The sequence below is a fragment of the Leucoraja erinacea genome, chromosome 8 (assembly GCF_028641065.1).
Source record: "Leucoraja erinacea ecotype New England chromosome 8, Leri_hhj_1, whole genome shotgun sequence".
Lineage (NCBI taxonomy): Eukaryota > Metazoa > Chordata > Chondrichthyes > Rajiformes > Rajidae > Leucoraja > Leucoraja erinaceus.
The window spans coordinates 33,488,943-33,508,141 of NC_073384.1; the positions used below are offsets into that span (position 1 = coordinate 33,488,943).

General features: G+C 48.9%; 2 protein-coding genes across 5 annotated transcripts in view; one reads left to right on the forward strand and one right to left on the reverse strand.

Moving 5' to 3' along the window:
- The window catches only part of snx5 (sorting nexin 5), a 33,335-nt gene extending 26,723 nt beyond the window's left edge, over positions 1 to 6,612 (reverse strand). The window contains exons 1-2 of one of the 2 annotated variants that reach the window (XM_055639398.1): positions 6,442 to 6,612; positions 2,260 to 2,358 (exon numbers count right to left, since the gene is read on the reverse strand). In XM_055639398.1, coding sequence (XP_055495373.1) covers positions 2,260 to 2,358; positions 6,442 to 6,480 — 138 coding nt within the window. In that variant the 5' untranslated portion in view covers positions 6,481 to 6,612. The remainder of the gene's footprint in view (positions 1 to 2,259; positions 2,359 to 6,441) is intronic. The other variant, XM_055639399.1, reaches the window with a different exon arrangement.
- Positions 6,613 to 6,807: 195 nt separating this feature from the next.
- Positions 6,808 to 18,569, forward strand: mgme1 (mitochondrial genome maintenance exonuclease 1). Of its 3 annotated transcripts, none has more exons than XM_055639401.1 (5): positions 6,808 to 6,962; positions 11,296 to 11,899; positions 16,104 to 16,317; positions 17,294 to 17,426; positions 18,248 to 18,569. In XM_055639401.1, the coding sequence occupies exons 2-5, from the start codon at positions 11,341 to 11,343 to the stop codon at positions 18,392 to 18,394; spliced, it is 1,053 nt and encodes a 350-aa protein (XP_055495376.1). In that variant the 5' UTR covers positions 6,808 to 6,962; positions 11,296 to 11,340; the 3' UTR covers positions 18,395 to 18,569. The 3 variants fall into 3 exon arrangements, with proteins under 3 accessions (XP_055495376.1, XP_055495377.1, XP_055495375.1); XM_055639402.1 differs by having other exon boundaries at positions 6,940 to 7,007; XM_055639400.1 differs by lacking the exon at positions 6,808 to 6,962 and adding an exon at positions 9,260 to 9,519.
- Positions 18,570 to 19,199: the final 630 nt, after the last annotated feature.

A 19,199-nucleotide genomic window follows, 5' to 3' on the forward strand; every position in this document is an offset into this window, starting at 1 on the left:
ACCAGTAGCACTGCTTAGCAGCAGTGAGTTTATACTTTAGAAATACAGTGTGGCCCTCCAAGTCCATGCTGACCAGCAATCACCCCATACATCAGCACCAACTTAACACTGGGGATAAATTACAATTTACAGAGGCCAATTAACCTACAAACCCGCAGGTCTTTGGAGTGAGGGAGGAAACACGGTTGCAGGGAGAACGTACAAACATTGTGCAGACAGCACCCCTAGTCAGGATTGAACCCGGGTCTTTGGGGCTGTAAGGCAGCAACTCTAATGCTGCACCACCGTGCCACTCTAAATGGGACACACTCTTTCCCCGAGCTAAACTGTGCCCACAATATCTAAGGGACAAGCAAGGTCACCATCTTGAGTGCAGTACAGACTTATGATCTCGGTGCTGCCCTGCTCACTTCCTCAAATGGTGCACTGGGAGAGTAGCAAACTAACAACTCGAGAGGAGACAAGGGGCTGGAGTAACTGAGTGGGTCAGGCAGCATCCCTGGAGAATATGGATATGATGCTTCAGGGGGCAGTATTGTTTTTGGGAGAGAAAGCTGGAAGAGAGATGGGGAAGGACAAAGCCTGGCAGGTAATGGGTGGATACGGTTGGGGGAGGGGGGGGGGGGTGAGAGGGGGTTAATAGGCCGATGGTGGACAAAGACCAGAAATGAAAAAGCGTGCGAGACAAAAGGATTGAAGAGTTGCAAATTGTGAAGCTAGAGGAAGGAATGCGAGTGGATGGAAATAGGTGTGAATCCAGGTGGGGCATAGGGGAGGGAGAGGACGAAAAGAAGTGGGGGGGGGGGGGGGGGGGGAGAAGAACAAAGAAAAGGGTGGGGAAGCTTCATGCAGTTACCTAAAATTGGAGAATTCAATGTTCATACCATTGTGATTTGTTCCTTGTATCCACAAAACACCTCAGTTGCTTCATCTTTCAGAAGTTCAGAGTTAGAAGCACAAAATCTCATAGCTCTGGTCACCCCAGGATGTGAACGCCATGGAAAGGATGCAGATCAGGTCTACCAGAATGCTGGCACAAGGAACTGCAGATACTGGAACCTTACGCAGAACACAGTGCTGGTGTAGCAAGGTCAACAGATCAGGCAGCATCTGAAGGACATGGGTAGGTGGTGTCTTGGGTCACGACCCTTCCTCAGAACACTGCCTCAGTTAGGGGGCATTAGTTATAAGGACAAGACTTAGATTGTTTTCTCTGGTACACTGAAGATTGCAGGGAGACCCAATACAAGTACATAAAATAATAAAGCATAGGTAGTGTATTGTGGAAATGTCAAAGACCAGAGGACGTGGCTTTAAGGTGAAAGGGGCAAAGTTTAAAAGTAATTGTATGGGGCAAGTTTATTTTATATACATAGAGTGGTGGGTGCCTGCAACCTGCTGCCAGGGAGGAGGGTAGGGGTGACAGAGGAAGAAACAATAGGCATTTAAGAGATTTTTAGATAGGCACGTGGATATGCAAGCAATGGAGGGATATGGATCACGGACAGACAGAACAGATGAGTATTTTTGGATGTTATGATCGACACAGACATTATGAGCTGACATTAGTACCTTGATGCATGTGACAATAACCCCAAACGGACCAGGTGGACGGAAGGGCCTACTTCCCTGCTCCACATCCCTACGACTTATATATGGACTGCACGTACGACCCAGAGCTTGGCAGACCACGATAGAGCTGCCTGCCGCATCTTCGCTCTGAGGGAACGCTGCGGCCACAGTCCCAATTTGGGAACTGCCTGGGTTAGGAACATTTCACAGGAACACAAACTTGCTGTAACCGGGGGATGAGATTAGTTTAGAGATACAGAGTGGAATCAGGCCCTTCGGCCCTTCAGGTCTGCGCCAACCAACAATCAACCATACACACTAGCTCTATCCAACACACTATATCACAATTTATAAAGGCCAATTAGCCTACAAAGCCACAGGTCTTTGGGATGCGGAAGGAAACCGGAACACCCAGAGGAAACCCACGTGGTCACAGGGAGAACGTGCAAACTCCCCACAGGAAGCACACAAGATCAGGATGGAACCCGGGTCTCTGGAGCTGCGTGGCAGCGGCACTACCACTGTGCCACTGTGATTTGTACAACAGATAACATCCAGTGTTGTGTAAATCATAAACTGGTTTCCCGACTCATTTGAGAAAGAGATGAGCACACAATGGCAGCCAACGCTTGCCATCTCCAGCGAGAGGTAGACTGGGCGAGACTCAGTGCTGCAGGACCCACCCACCTTCGTGTGGACAGTGAATTTGACCTTCTCCCTCTCGCTGAGGGCATCGGGGATGTCGACCAGCACCGAGGGCTCTCCTTCCATGGATACGGAAGCCAGCTGAAATACAAAACAAAGCGGTGACAGCTTCCAGTGTAATGTAGGCTTCAGAGTGAACCGTTAGTATGAAGAAGGGTCTCGACCCGAAACGTTACCTATTCCTTCAATTCATAGATGCTTCCTCACCCGCTGAGTTTCTCCAGCATTTTTGTCTACATTACATTCTAATGCTAACTTCTAAAGATAGACACAAAGTGCTGGAATAACTCAGCATGTTCAATTTAGTGTCACGTGTACAGAGGTTACAGTGAAAAGCTTTTGATGCTTGCTATATAGTCAGCAGAAAGACAATACGCGATTACAATTGAGCCATACAGTGTAGTTTATTATAGTACATTTACAGCACAAGGGAATAACAGGTAAAGCCAGCAAAGTCCGATCAAGGAAAGTCCGTGGGTCACCAAAGAGGGTCAAACATCACCTCAGGAGAAAAATGGTCCGACCCAAAACGTCACCTATACTTTTTCTCCAGAGATGCTGCCTGACTCATTGAGTTACTCCAACATTGTGGGTCTATCTTTGGTATAAACCAGCATCTGCAGTTCCTTCAATGTGTGAATGCAACATCTAATTAGACCAAATATTGTTAAGGGCAGGTGGAAAATGTACATAGAAGTCAAGGTGTTGGAGTAACCCACAGTTAGGCGGCAACTCAGATCACAGGGCCCCGACCCGAATCAGTATCTTTCCATGTTCTCCAGAGCTGCTGCCCGAGTTACTCCAGCGCTGTGTGCCTTTTTTTGTAAACTAGCATCTGCTGTTCCTTGCGTCTGCAGCTGGGAACTATGATCTGCACAGTAATTAAGCTGTACTTGCCCATTTCAACTATACTAAGGGACCCATTCACCAGGCAACTGTTAAAAAAAAAATCCAAACAATTAATTAGGGCATGATTTTCAAAAACACATGCGTCAGGTTTTTCCACATCGTGATGGTACTTTGCCACAGCTGTTTCTAGATAAGGTTAATGGCATTCATTAACACATTATAATTGGCAATCACACAACTGCAGAAGCCAGAACAAACAGGGTCATGACTCGAAACAACAACCCTGCCATTCCACGAGGCAGTCAAGCATTCCCAACATTCTCCCAATTTTATTTCTAATGTCAATGATTTGTCACAAGAAAATTGTTGCATTGAAATATTGCTTTTCACATCCTTTTTGAATGTATTCAAGAGAGAGTTGGATATAGCTCTTTGGGCTAAAGGAATTCTAGGGATATGGGGAGAAAGCAGGAACAGGGCACTGATTCTGGATGATCAGCCAAATCATATTGAATGGCGGTGCTGGCTCGAAGGGCCGAATGGCCTACTCCTGCGCCTATTTTCTATGTTTTTATGTTTAAGATGTCCCAAAATACTACACAGCTATTTAAGTATTTTTGAATTGTTGGCAGCTCTAATAAAGGAAAATGGAGACGCAAGGAACTGCAGATGCTGGTTTACAAAAAAAGATGGGTGCTGGAGCAACTCAGCGGGTCAGGCAGCATTTTAGGACAACATGGATAGGTGACATTTCAGGTTGGTGGCCAATTTGCACACAATCAGCATTAAGCAATGGGATAATGGTCAGCTAACTTGTGTTCAATGATTAGTTTTCTCAAGGGTAAATATTGTCAACATCCTGCTGCTCTTTAAAAAGGGAGATATCAGAAAAGGAGCTTCTACAGGTGTACAGCAGAGAGCACTATGAATGGTTGCATCATGGCCTAGTTTGGCAACTTGAACACCCAGGAATGAAGGAGACTCCAGAGAGTGGCCCAGTCCATCACGGGTACTGAACTCCCCACCAGGAATCTATTGGAGGCACCAATGTCAAAGACCAACATCACCCTGGCCACGCTCTCATCTCGCTGCCCCTATCGGGAAGAAGGTACAGGAGCCTGAAAACCGTGGCCTCCAGGTTCAATAACAGCTTCTTCCCAGCAACCATCAAGCTCTTGAACACTGCACAACACTAACCTCAGCAACTATAAGTTTCTATGGATGTGTCATTGGTTGCACTACAGACTTCAGTTTTTGCACTATTATGGATACCTAGTATTGCTGATTATTAATTTATTTTACTTGTGTTTGGTATATTATCTCTTACTGTTTATAAGCCCGTTTAGCTGCAATAAAAACAAAATATTTCTGTTGTCAGTATATATACCAGTCTTGAGCCCTTTAAAACATGTTTAAGACAATGTTTAATTACACCAAGGATCTTTCGAACAGTGTGTAAGAAGGAACTGCAGATGCTGGTTTAATCCGAAGAAGGGTCTCAACCCGAAACGTCACCCATTCCTTCTCTCCAGAGATGCTGCCTGCCCCGCTGAGTTACTCCAGCTTTTTGTGTCTATCTTTTGAACAGGCTGTTGTGGGAACGACAACAAGGTTGTTAATGAGAATGATCCCATGGATCAATCCACTCCAGGATGTCCTGCAGCATTCCACAAGCAACTGAATTCCAATTGGTGCAAGGGCAAACAATACCCTTGCCTTTTGTGCAAAGAATCTCACAATCAACAAGTGAACTAATCAAGTGACCAAATAATTGATATACACAACTTTCTGCAGTAATTCAGCAGGCCAGGCAGCATCTCCAGAGAAAGAGTATAGGTGAAGTTTCAGGTTGGAGCCCTTCTTCAGACTGCTAATCTGAACTCCAGACAGCAGAAGGGCCTCGACCTGAAACACCACCTATTCCTTTTCTCCAGTCGCTGCCTGACCCTCTGAGTTACTCCAGCATGTTATGTCTATTTCCTGTATAAACCAGCAACTGCTGTTCCTTCCTACACTAGTGACCAAACTATCCAGGCTGCTGATAACAGCCAGGTCAAAGAAAACAGCTGACACAATCAAAGACTTGTCCCACCCCCATCATTCCTTTTTACTCCCTGCTCCTCAGTCAGTTAGAAACAGAAGTTTGAAAGCACACACTACCAGTCTCGGGAACTGCTCTTTCCCCTCTTATGGCAGGCTTCTGAACAGTCCTTCCGTAAGCTAGGGTACTGTCCGGTTCACCTCTACCCCATTGTGGACATTAGACTTTGTGTCTGGAACTGATGCGCTACAATGTTGACAACTGTATTCTGCACTCTGTATTCTGCACCCTTTGCTCAACAGATTGTACTTTTGTTTGAAATGTATACATGTATATTATCTGAGTTGATTCAATAGCATGTAAAACAAAGCTCAGCACTGTACATTGATGCATATAAACTGTATTTAGGACAAGTTTTATATTTGCATTCACTAAACAGGATTTTGCTTTAACATCTCATTTTAAAAAAAAGGGATCTCCCATATGCAAATTCCTCTGGTCTCTGATAACAGGCACACAGCCGGGAATCAGAGTCTGCTCAATGATTTAGTCTACAACCCAGCCCAGCTGACATTAGCCCAATAAACCTTCCCCAAAGCAGTAACACCCTTATAGAACAGAAACGTTTCCCAATGGCAAGTATTAAATACTTGAAATGAAAAAGGTTGCATGGTTTGGGGAAAGAGGAGTGACACTAACTGTATAATTCTATCGACATTCCAGAACACCTACATTGCCTTCTGGTATCTGACATTCTTGTGATTCCACAAGTAAAAAAGGCAGAAGCAACTACAAAAAAAAGGTTGCTATAACCAGTAATCAGTTTGAAAGCATCGCCAGGACATCAGGTGGAACTTTAGTCACATCTGCACAAAGATTTTTGGAAACACAAGAAACTGCAGCTGTTGGAATCTTGAGCAAAACACAAAGTGTTGAAGAAACTATCAGCCTGTAGAAAGGTACCGACCGCAACCAGTCCATTCTCTCCACAGATGCTGCCTGACCCGCTGAGTTACTCCAGCACTTCGTGCTTTGCACAAGATTGTAAACCAACATATGCAGTTCCTTGTGTCTACCCCCTAAAGATTCCCACTTCCAGGTTGTACTTGTTTATGTTTTAAAGAACCATAAAAGACGTTATAAATGTAGCAGGAACCGCGCAGTCCCACCGCAGTTAGGCTAGGAGCTGCGGCTGAAGTCCCCAGTAAGCGTTGTTTACCAACAATCAGGAAGAAGCGGCGAGTGACTGGGCTGCAAACCACACCTTCCCCTACCTTGTTGCACTCACTCAGGACCGCGGGACTATCAGACATCGCTCACTCGGGCAGGAAGAAAAGAGCAGCGTTATTGCAGGTAGCGCCGCTTCACCCCGCGTTCCCCGGCCAGCGCAGAGCTCCGCTCCCTTCCTCACTCCGCGTAACTCTGCCCAAGCTCCCGCCTCCACCACCTTCGCATTGGCGCAGCGGCTCGACACGTCACCACGACACAACTTAGCTATTGGCTCGCAGCACTGCCGGTCACTCACGGACGGCATTACGTCACGACGCAGACTCCACCTTCAGGGGTTCGCACGCGTAACGGCGTAACTGCGGGCGTCCGCGCTCTGACTTGTGGGACCTGTAGTCCGTAGCGGAGGCCGTTGCCTGTGGCGTCCTGACGTAGGCACCGCCTTCACCGCGCGGTGGTTTATGGGAAGTGTAGTTTCCACCGTCGACCAATCCCTGTAGTTTTGCGGAGTGGAGACTACAGTTCCCAGGCGGCTGTGCGCCGAGTGGGCGACGGGCAGTGATGGAGAGTGAGTACCACACGGACTGAGGCTCTGCCCGGGGAGCGCCGAGGCGTGAGGACAAAGGTCACAGAGCGAAGCCGCTCTTTGATTAGTGTGAAGCAGGGAGCTCAGTCCCGGGGCTCGGCTGCCGGCGAAGCCCTACTGCCTTCTCCCCACCCGGGGCCCTCTAACCCCCCCCCCCCCCACCCGGGGCCCTCTAACCCCCCCCCCCCCCCCACCCGGGGCCCTCTAAACCCCCCCCCCCCCCCACCCGGGGCCCTCTAACCCCCCCCCCCCACCCCGGGCCCTCTAACCCCCCCCCCCCCCCCACCGTAACCCCCCCCCCCCCAGCGGGGGGCCTCTGGCCGAGAACACCCCCCCCACCCCCCCCCCCCCCCCCCCCCCCCGGGGGCCCCCCCCACCGCCCCCCCACCCCCCCCCCCCCCCCCCCCCCCCCACACCCCCAAGCCCGCCCCCCCCCCTGAATCCCCGCCCCGGCCCCCGGCCCTCCCCCCCCCCCCCCCCCCCCCCCCCCCCGGCCCTCTAAACCCCCCCCCCCCCCCTCTAACCCCCCCCCCCCCCCCCCTGGCCCGGGGAAAAAATTTCCCCCCAACCCCCCCCCCACCGTTGGGACCGGCCCCCCCCCCCCCCCCCCCCCCCCGGGGCCCTACTAACCCCCCCCCCCCCACCCGGGGCCCACTAACCCCCTCCCCACCCGGGGCCCTCTAACCCCCCCCCCCCCCCCCCGGGGCCCTCTAAACCCCCCCCCCCCCCGGGGCCCTCTAACCCCCCTCCCCCCCCGGGGCCCTCTAACCCCCCTCCCCCCCCGGGCCCTCTAATCCCCCCCCCCCACCTGGGCCCTCTAACCCCCCCCCCCCCCCCCCCCCCGGGGCCCTCTAACCCCCCCCCCCCCCCCCCGGGCCCTCTAACCCCCCCCCCCCCCCACCTGGGGCCCTCTAAACCCCCCCCCCCCCCGGGGCCCTCTAACCCCCCCCCCCCCCCCGGGGGCCCTCTAACCCCCCCCCCCACCCCGGGGCCCTCTAACCCCCCCCCCCCCTTCTAACCTCTAACCCCCCCCCCCACCCGGGGCCCTCTAACCCCCCTCGCCCCCACCTGGGGCCCTCTAACCCCCCCCCCCCCCCGGGGCCCTCTAACCCCCCTCCCCACCCCGGGCCCTCTAACCCCCCCCCCCCACCCCAATGCCTCTAAAAACCCCCCCCCCCCCCCCACCAGGGGCCCTCTAAACCCCCCCCCCCCACCCGGGCCCTCTAACCCCCCCCCCCCACCCGGGGCCCTCTACATTGCCCCCCCCACCCCCACCAGGGGCCCTCTAATCCCCCCCCCCCACCTGGGGCCCTCTAACCCCCCCCCCCCCCCGGGGCCCTCTAACCCCCCCCCCCCCCCCCACCAGGGGCCCACTAACCCCCCCCCCCATCTCTGGGGAACTGGATAATCCCCCCCCCACCTGGGGCCCTTCTAACCCTTGAGAAAGTGCAGAATCGTGGAACTAACTCAAATGAAGCAGTCAGGGGGAGTCAGAAGTAGGGTTCCGACTCGAAACGTCACCAATCCATTTCTCTAGAGATGCAGCCTGATCCGCTGAGTTACTCCAGGTTTTCGTGTCTTCCTCGGGAATGGACCAGTGGTCCCTCGGGATCCCTGCTGTTTAATAAGATCATGGTAACCCCGCTTTTTAAGAAAGAAAGGAGGGAGAGAGAAAACGGAATTATAGGCCAGTTAGCTTGACATCGGTAGTGGGGAAGATGCTTGAGTCAATTATTAAAGATGTAATAGCAGTGCATTTGGAAGGCAGTGACAGGAGCGGTCAAAGTCAGCATGGATTTATGAAGGGGAAATCATGCCTGTCTAATCTTCTGGAATTTTTTGAGGATGTAACAACTAAAATGGATATGGGAGAGCCAGTGGATGTGGTGTATCTGGACTTTCAAAAAGCCTTTGACAAGAGATTAGTGTGCAAAATTAGAGCACATGGTATTGGGTGTAGGGTATTGACATGGATGGAGAACTGGTCAGACAGGAAGCAAAAGAGTAGGATTTAACTGGTCCTTCTCAGAATGGCAGGCAGTGACTAGTGGGGTGCCGCAATGCTCGGTGCTGGGACCCCAGTTATTTACAATATATATTCAAAGGAATTAGTCAAAGGAATTAAATGTAACATTTATAAGTTTGCGTATGACACAAAGCTGGTTGGCAGTGTGAACTGCAAGGAGGATGCCATGAGGCTGCAGGGTGACTTGGATTGGTTGGGTGAGTGGGCAGATGCATGGCAAATGCAGTATAATGTGGATAAATGCGAGGTTATCCACTTTGGTGGCAAGAACAAGGGCAGTTTATTATCTGAATGGTGTCAGATTAGGAAAAGGGGAGATGCAATGTGACCTGGGTGTCCTTGTGGGGTGGAAGATTGCAACCTTCACGTGGTCGGCCCTGTTTCGACGAATGTAATCAACCCGACGTGCACAATCACATAAGATCAAATAGAACAAGTTGGCCTACACCTTTAGGCTGTGCACGCCATATGAAAGAAGAAGAAGAAGGTGTCCTTGTACATCAGTCACTGAAAGTAAGCATGCAGGCACAGCAGTGAAGAAAGCTAATGGCATGTTGGCCTTCATAGCACGAGGATTTGAGTTTAGGAGCAAGAAAGTCCTACCGCAGATGTACAGGGCCCTGGTGAGACTGCACTATTGTGTGCAGTTTTAGTCCTTTTTCCCTGTGGCTATCAAACTGCACAACCCGCCCCCCCCCCCCCCTAATTTCGTGGGGTATAGAAACGTAGAAACATAGAAATTAGGTGCAGGAGTAGGCCATTCGGCCCTTCGAGCCTGCACCGCCATTTAATATGATCATGGCTGATCATCCAACTCAGTATCCCGTACCTGCCTTTTCTCCATACCCTCTGATCCCCTTGGCCACAAGGGCCACATCTAACTCCCTCTTAAATATAGCCAATGAACTGGCCTCAACTACCCTCTGTGGCAGAGAGTTCCAGAGATTCACCACTCTCTGTGTGAAAAAAGTTCTCCTCATCTCGGTTTTAAAGGATTTCCCCCTAATCCTTAAGCTGTGACCCCTTGTCCTGGACTTCCCCAACATCGGAAACAATCTTCCTGCATCTAGCCTGTCCAACCCCTTAAGAATTTTGTAAGTTTCTATAAGATCCCCTCTCAATCTCCTAAACTCTAGAGAGTATAAATCCACAACCCTTTCCACTCATCACTTTAATTTCATGTATCTTGTGTTTTATGACGGTTGGCAGACCAATTTCCCTCCCGGGATAAATAAAGTTCTATCGTATCATATTGTAACTAGTGCGAACGGCTGATCTATGATCCGTGTGGACTCGGTGGACCGAAGGGGCCTGTTTCCATGCTGTATCTCTAAACTAAAATTAAAGATAAACTTGCCTTGGGGAGTGAATCGCACAAATTGCTGAAGGAATAAATCGACTCCGAATTTTCGGCTTTTTAAAAAACCTTTTTACAGCATAATTTGTGAGTTATGTGTAAGCGAACAGCAATGGGCACAAAGCTTGTGTAAGAAAGGAGAGGGTAGCTAACACACTGTTTTCTTAGTAAGCTAAATAGCCTTAAGGAAAGGAAGTTTGCCAAAATGTAGCTTTTCCTGTCTAAATCCATAGTTGGAATTTGCTGAGGCCATCTATATAATTTCCTGTTGAATGCCTTAGCTGAATTTCACATGAGCAAACAGTGGTTTAAGAGTGGAGACACAAGAAACTGCAGATGCTGGAATCTGAGCAAACAACAAAATAGTGGAGGAATTCAGAGGGTCAGGCAGTATCTGTGGAGAGAATGGACAGGCAACATCCTCGGTTGGGACCCTTCTTCAGACCCATTCCTTTAAATCGTACGAATGTATGCAGTTTGTACCCAATATATCTTTTCTGCAAAGTTTTTCTATTGCTGTTTTACCCACTAGTCATTGATTCTAACCCTTCCTCAGACAAGGTGGAGTGGGAGAGGGGGAAAAGCTTTAAAAGAGGTGGGGGGTCTGACAAAGCCTAACAAGTGATAGGTGGATACAGGTGGAGCGGGGGGTGGGGGTGATTGGCAGATGTGTGAATTAAGTGACAAAGGCCAGAGGTGAGAAGGAGGCAATAGCGTTAGATAATGAGTGCAGGGAAGGAAGACACATTTCATCCCTCCTCTTCTCCTTTTCTGGTTCTGTATTGAGGTACACTTAAAATAGGTGATCGTTCTTATTCTGTAGTTTTGTAACATGCCAGAAAAATGCAGTGGGTGACGAACTATCGGATTGTATTGGCAGGAAAATGACATGGACATTATAAGGAAAGTGTTAATCCTGCATTGTGTTGCAGATTGAAAGGGCTTTGCCTCATTCCACCCACCCACCGCACTGGAGAATGAATCACTTTGAGCTGCTGAGTCTTGCTGCCCGTACCACGATTAAGGGTTCCCTGAAACATTACAACGGCACGTATTTGAAAGAACTGGTATACTCGCATCGCAGTTTTGGTACTTCCCTGTGCCTTGGTTACCAGAAAAAAAAGCTGAGTGAGTATGATCAGGTAAACCACGAGAGGTACACCTCGCTGGTCCGCTCGGTGGTGTCAACGAAGGTCAGTCCGCAGACCCCCGAGACCCTGCTGGGAGAGGACACGCTGCTGTATGGACCTGTAGTCAGATCAAGGCCGGCTGTGGGAGACCCTGTGCCAGAGAGCCTCCCAAACCCGTATCCCTTCCTGGACGCCGGAGGGCAGTGTCGGTGGCCCGAGCCGGGACCTGCGGCCGGGACACCACTGCGGATTCCCCTGCGGAGGAACAGTGCCGAGCCCAGGCTGGCCAGCGTGACGCAGGTGCTGCACATGACCGTCAGCTTGGAGCAGGCCTTCTACCTGGAGCGATGGAGGCGCAGGATGACCAAGGAGCTGGGCCCCGAGGGCTTTGCCGCCTACACCAAGAGTGAGTGTGTGCCAACACTATGATCTCTATCCAAAGCTTCCGTCCCAGCAGCATCACGCTGGAGGCTATGTTTAGTTTAGTTTAGAGATATAGCGTGGAAATACACCGAGTCCCCACCGACCAGCGATCACCCCATGCACTAACATCATCCTACACACTAGGGACAATTTACAATTTACAGAAGCTAATTCACCTACAAACTTTACCGCTACACCGTCTATATATCTCCAGACACCCATAACATTGTTTCTTTCGTCTGTCCCTCACTCACTCCAAACACCACCCCACTTTTCTGCCATCTTGCTTGTACCCTACACAGGAACACAGGGCGACACAGTGGCGCAGCGGGTAGAGCTGCTGCCTTATAGCGCCAGAGACCCGGGTTCCATCCTGATCTCAGCTGGTGTCTGTGCAGTGTTTGTACTTTCTCCCTGTGACCGTGTAGGTTTCCTCCGGGTGCTCCGGTTTCGTCCCACATCCCAAAGTTGTGCAGGTGTGTAGGTTAATTTGCCCTCCGTAAATTACCCCTAGTGCGTAGGGTGTGGATCAGAAATTAGGATAACAGACCTACTGTGAACGTGATCGATGGTCTGTGTGGACTTGGTGGGCCGAAGAGCCTTTTTCATGCTGAACACCCTGCCCAGGAGCCCATTGTTAACCATAGGATTCCCCCTCAGTCCATGTTCTATGACTATGATGTTGTTCCCATAATGTGTTTGGAGAATTTGGGGCATTTAAAAGCAGTATATTAACACAGTATTGGTGATAAGCAAGTTTTAATTGTAGCTAAGTAAAATATAGAAACAAGGAACTGCAGATGCTGATGATTTACAAATAAAAAGACGGTGTTGGAGTTTCTCAACGGATCAGGCAGCATTTCTGGAGAACATCCCTGGCGGGGAAATTTGCAAAGGCTACTGGGGAGACTTTAAACTAGAATGGTTGGGGCGAGGGACTCAAATAGAGAAAGCTAGTAGACAGAATGGGAGGCAGGAAGCAGAAAAAGGAAGCACTCGGACACAAGAGGAGAAAGAAGAAAAAGGAAATAAACAGAGAATAAGAGGCAGGGGATTTCTTAAATGTGCATATTTTAATGCTAGGAGCATTGTAAGAAAGGTGGATGAGCTTAGAGTCTGGATAGACACCTGGAAGTATGATGATGTGGCGATCAGTGAAACATGGTTGCAGGATGGCTGTGATTGGAAACTAAATATTCCAGGATTTCGTAGCTTCAGGTGTGATAGAATTGGAGGGGCAAGAGGTGGAGGTGTTGCATTGCTAGTCAGGGAAGATATTACAGCAGTGCTTTGGCAGGATAGATTGGAGGGCTCATCTAGGGAGGCTATTTGGGTGGAACTGAGAAGTGGGAAAGGTGTAGCAACACTTATAGGGGTGTATTATAGACCGCCAAATGGGGATCGAGAATTGGAAGAGCAAATATGTAAGGAGATAGCAGATATTAGTAGTAAGCACAAGGTAGTGATTGTGGGAGATTTCAACTTTCCACACATAGACTGGGAAACACATTCTGTAAAAGGGCTGGATGGTTTGGAGTTTGTAAAATGTGTACAGGATAGTTTTTTGCAGCAATACATAGAGGTACCTACTAGAGGAGGGGCAGTGCTGGACCTCCTGTTAGGAAATGAGACGGGACAGGTGGCGGAGGTATGCGTTGGGGTGCACTTCGAGTCCAGTGATCACAATACCATTAGTTTCAATATAATTATGGAAAGGGTCAGAGCTGGACCTAGGGTGAGTTTTTTGATTGGAGAAAGGCTAACTTTGATGAGATGCAAAATTATTTAAAAGGAGTGAACTGGGGCATTTTGTTTTATGGGAAGGATGTAGAAGAGAAATGGAGGACATTTAAAGGGGAAATTTTCAGAGTGCAGAATCTTTATGTTCCTGTTCGGTTGAAAGGAGACAGTAAAAATTGGAAAGAGCCCTGGTTTTCAAGGGAAATTGGACAACTTGTTCGGAAAAAGAGGGAAATTTACAATAATTATAGGCAGCATGAAGTAAATGAGGTGCTTGAGGAGTAAATGGAGGGTTATGGTCTGAGCGCAGGTATATGGGACTAGGGGAGATTATGTGTTCGGCACGGACTAGAAGGGTCGAGATGGCCTGTTTCCATGCTGTAATTGTTATATGGTTATGAGGAATGTAAAAAGAATCTTAAGAAATAAATTAGAAAAGCTAAAAGAAGACATGAGGTTGCTTTGGCAAGTAAGGTGAAAGTAAATCCAAAGGGTTTATACAGCTATATTAATAGCAAAAGGATAACGAGGGATAAAATTGGTCCATTGGAGAGACAGAGTGGACAGCTATCTGCAGAGCCAAAAGAGATGGGGGAGATATTGAACAATTTCTTTTCTTCGGTATTCACCAAGGAGAAGGATATTAAATTATGTGAGGTAAGGGAAACTAGTAGAGTAGCTATGGATACTATGAGTTTCAAAGTAAAAGAAGTACTGACACTTTTGAAAAATATAAAAGTGGATAAGTCTCCAGGTCCTGACAGGATATTCCCTAGGACATTGAGGGAAGTTAGTGTAGAAATAGCCGGGGCTATGATATAAATATTTCAAATGTCATTAGAAACGGGAATAGTCCCCGAGGATTGGCGTACTGCGCATGTTGTTCCATTGTTTAAAAAGGGTTCTAAGAGTAAACCTAGCAATTATAGACCTGTTAGTTTGACTTCAGTGGTGGGCAAATTAATGGAAAAGATACTTAGAGATAATATATATAAGCATCTGGATAAACAGGGTCTGATTAGGAACAGTCAACATGGATTTGTGCCTGGAAGGTCATGTTTGACTAATCTTCTTGAATTTTTTGAAGAGGTTACTAGGGAAATTGACGAGGGTAAAGCAGTGGATGTTGTCTATATGGACTTTAGTAAGGCCTTTGACAAGGTTCCTCATGGAAGGTTGGTTAAGAAGGTTCAACTGTTGGGTATAAATGCAGGAGTAGCAAGATGGATTCAACAGTGGCTGAATGGGAGACGCCAGAGGATAATGGTGGATGGCTGTTTGTCGGGTTGGAGGCAGGTGACTAGTGGGGTGCCTCAGGGATCTGTGTTGGGTCCTTTGTTGTTTGTCATGTACATCAATGATCTGGATGAAGGTGTGGTAAATTGGATTAGTAAGTATGCAGATGATACCAAGATAGCGGGTGTTGTGGATAATGAAGAGGATTTCCAAAGTCTACAGAGTGATTTAGGCCATTTGGAAGAATGGGCTGAAAGATGGCAGATGGAGTTTAATGCTGATAAATGTGAGGTGCTACACCTTGGCAGGACAAATCAAAATAGGACGTACATGGTAAATGGTAGGGAATTGAAGAATGCAGTTGAACCGAGGGATCTGGGAATAACCGTGCATAGTTCCTTGAAGGTGGAATCTCATATAGATAGGGTGGTAAAGAAAGCTTTTGGTATGCTAGCCTTTATAAATCAGAGCATTGAGTATAGAAGCTGGGATGTAATGTTAAAATTGTACAAGGCATTGGTGAGACCAAATCTGGAGTATGGTGTACAATTTTGGTCGCCCAATTATAGGAAGGATGTCAACAAAATAGAGAGAGTACAGAGGAGATTTACTAGAATGTTGCCTGGGTTTCAACAACTAAGTTACAGAGAAAGGTTGAATAAGTTGGGTCTTTATTCTCTGGAGCGCAGAAGGTTAAGGGGGGACTTGATAGAGGTCTTTAAAATGATGAGAGGGATAGACAGAGTTGATGTGGACAAGCTTTTCCCTTTGAGAATAGGGAAGATTCAAACAAGAGGACATGACTTCAGAATGTAGGGACAGAAGTTTAGGGATAACATGAGGGGGAACTTCTTTACTCGGAGAGTGGTAGCGGTGTGGAATGAGCTTCCAGTGGAAGTGGTGGAGGCAGGTTCGTTGGTATCATTTAAAAATAAATTAGATAGGCATATGGATGAGAAGGGAATGGAGGGTTATGGTATGAGTGCAGGCAGGTGGGACTAAGGGAAAATAATTGTTCGGCACGGACTTGTAGGGCCGAGATGGTCTGTTTCCGTGCTGTAATTGTTATATGTTATATGTTAAAATGGACAGGTGATATTTTGTTTCGGGACCCTTCTTCAGACTGTGGCTACATGGCCATCCATGTTCATGGCTGTTCAGTTAATAATATTGATACTAATGGCAAGTGCTTTCTTCCTGTGTTTCCCAAGACATTCTCAATCGAGGGCAGCTTTTCCATTCGGCATTGGAGGATGCTCTTCTCTCATCCCGTATTCCAGAGACTGATAATGAGGATGTGGCGGGCTACTTGCAGAGTGTCAAGAGTGTCCTGGATGATGTAACAGGGACCAGAGTGTTGGAGAGTGCAGTGAAGCACCTGCCCTTACAGTACACCGGCCTGCTAGACTGTGTGGCAGAGTATCGGTAGGTCCTGGCGCAGCATTCAATTTATGTTTACCTGGTGCTTTCTGTTTATTAACAGCATCCTGTCTGACTATAGTTTAGTTTATCGTCACATGTATCGAGGTACAGTGAAAAGCTTTTATTGAGTGCTAACCAGTCAGCAGAAAGACAATACATGGTTACAATTGAGCCGTCCACAGTGTACAGAATCATGATAAAGGGAATAACGTTAATAACGGTTAGTGCAAGATAAAGTCCAGTAAAGTCCGATCAAAGATAGTCCTAGGGTCTCCTATGAGGTAGATAGTAGTTCAGGACTGCTCTCTAGTTGTTGATAGGATGGTTCAGTTGCCTGATAACAGCTGGGAACGTCAGAGGCTGAGAGGAAATCTGTTAGAACTCACTTAGAAGTATATAAAATTATGAGCAACATAGATAGACAGAGTGAATGTAAAAGACTAGTGAGCATAGCTTTAAGGTGAGGTGGGGAAAGTTTAAAGGCTATGTGCAGGGCAAGTTTGTTTTACACAGTGGGTGGTGGGTGGTGGATGCCTGGAACGTGCTGACAGTGGGTGATGATGGAGGCAGATTCAACAGTGGGAGTTAAGAGGCTTTTGGATAGACTCATGGATATGCAGGGAATGGAGGAATATGAATCGCATGCAGGCAGATAAGAGTTGGTCTTGGCATTATAATCACACAAACATAGTGGGCCAAAGGGTCTGTTTTGCTGTGAGATGAGGGGGGGAGGGTATTTTTTACACAGAGGGTGGTGGGGGCCTGGAATGCGCTGTCAGGCATGGTGGGGGAGGCAGATACAATAGTGGCGTTTAAGAGTTTTTTAGATAGGCACGTGTATATGCAGGGAATGGAGAGATATGGATCATGTCCAGACAGAGGAGATTAATTTAGTGTGGCATCATGTTTGGCACATTGTGGGCCGAAGGGCCTGTTCCTGTACTGTACTGTTCTATGTTCCGTGTTGTACTCTGTGCAGGGGCAAGCTGTGCGTCATTGACTGGAAAACGTCGGAGAAACCGAAGCCGTACTTTCGAAACACGTTTGACAACCCGCTGCAGGTGGCAGCTTATGCCGGCGCCCTCAACCACGATGACAACTACGATTTCCAGGTCAGCGCCCCTCCTCCCTCTTGTTTCATGCCAACCCCTGAGGGTGGTGGACCTCTCCACTCTTGTCGGGGGGGGGGGGGGGGGGGGGGGGGGGGGGGGGGGGGGGGGGGGGGCGTCCCTCCCCCAGAGTTCTGAGTGTAAGATATGGGCTGACCACTTTAGTTTAGTTTTAGAAATGCAACGTGGAAACGAGCCCTTCAGCCCACTGGAACCGCACCCGACCAGCGGTCACCCTCTAGTCCTATCCTACGCACTAGGGACAATTAACAGAAGCCAATTAACCTAGAAATCTGCACGTCTTGGGAGTGTGGGAGGAAACCGGAGCACCCAGAGAAAACTCACCCGGTCACAGGGAGAACGTGCAAACTCCACACAGCCCGCACCTGAGGTCAGGCACTGTGAGATAGCATCTCTGCCGCTGCGCCACTGTCCCAGTCTCTCCAATCTCCAATTATGCCTCTCCAATCTTGTCTATTCCACCTAGTGTTCCCGATGTAGATTCCTGTACATCGGCGAGACCAAGCGTAGGCTCGGTGACCATTTCACTGAGCACTGGTGCCGAGGCTTGCTGGATCTCCCAGTGACTAACCATTTTAACTCTGCTCCCCATCCCATACTTGCCTTTCTGTCCTGGGCCTCCCAGCACTTTGCGTCTTTGCTGGGGTAACTCAGCGGGTCAGGCAGTATCTGTTGAGAACATGGATGTGACCCTTGCAGACCTGTACTGTACTGTATAGAGTAGCTTAGGGTGGGGGGTGTGAATTCCTTTATTGCTTGTGTTTGTGGAACTATGGTTGACGGGTTGCCTTTAACCGACTCAGGTTGAGGAGGGGTTGATCGTAGTGGCGTACAGAGATGGCCGTCCGGCACACGCACACTTCATGGATCCGCCGCTGCTCCTCGTCTGCTGGCAGAGGTGGCTGCTCCGGCTACACACGTACCGGCAGAAGATGGCTGCTCCCACCTGAGGGGGCTCTGACGACTGGAGGACACCGCTGTGGCTGGGCATCCCAGACCCCTGTGTGTGATGCAGCGGGCCGGGCACTGTGAAGGGCTGATCTTCATCGCTGTTTGTTAAAGAACTGCAACCGAGACGGGGGAAAGGGCAAGTTTTCTGCTGCTGCATTAAATATGAATGCAGTAAATTCTGTATGGTTTCTTATGTTGCAGCTACATCACTATCAGTTTCCAAAATACTGATGGATAATGGGTGAGCCACTTAAGGTAGAGATGAGGAGAAAGTATTTCTCCTTGAGAGTGGTGAATTTATGCCTTTCTCTGGAAATACAGCACAGAAAAAGGCCGTTCAGCCCATCGAGTCTACCCCACCATCGATCACCCGTTCACACTTGTTCTATACTCCCATTTTCCTATCCACTCCTTACACATTAGGGGCAATATGCAGAGGGCCAATTAACAAACACAGGAAGAACGTGCTAACTTCACACTGGCAGCACGGAAGGTCAGGATTTTACCCAGGTCTCTGGCGCAGTGAGGCAGCAGCTCTACCAACTGCACACTGTGCTGCCCGAGGAGGGGCAGTTACTTTCACCACCATAGAAAGTAATTGCATCCAGAGACACATTAAACTGTAGGGGCTGGATCTTGAACAAAACGCAAAGTGCTGGAGGAACTCAGTACATTGGGCAGCATCCGTGGAGGGATTGGACAGGCAATGTTTCAGAGACTGAAGGAAAGGTCCCAGTCTCTCCACAAATGCTGCCTGTCCCACTGAGTTCCTCCAGCACTTTGAGATTGTTCCTAATCTCATTG

Excerpts from the sequence above, each read along its gene's own strand:
- mgme1 (XM_055639400.1), top strand. The coding sequence starts at position 9,475 with ATGAAAGAAGAAGAAGAAGGTGTCCTTGTACATCAGTCACTGAAA. Across the intron at positions 9,520-11,295 it reads TTGTACATCAGTCACTGAAA|ATTGAAAGGGCTTTGCCTCA; the intron begins GTAAGCATGCAG and ends ATTGTGTTGCAG. Across the intron at positions 17,427-18,247 it reads ATGACAACTACGATTTCCAG|GTTGAGGAGGGGTTGATCGT; the intron begins GTCAGCGCCCCT and ends TAACCGACTCAG.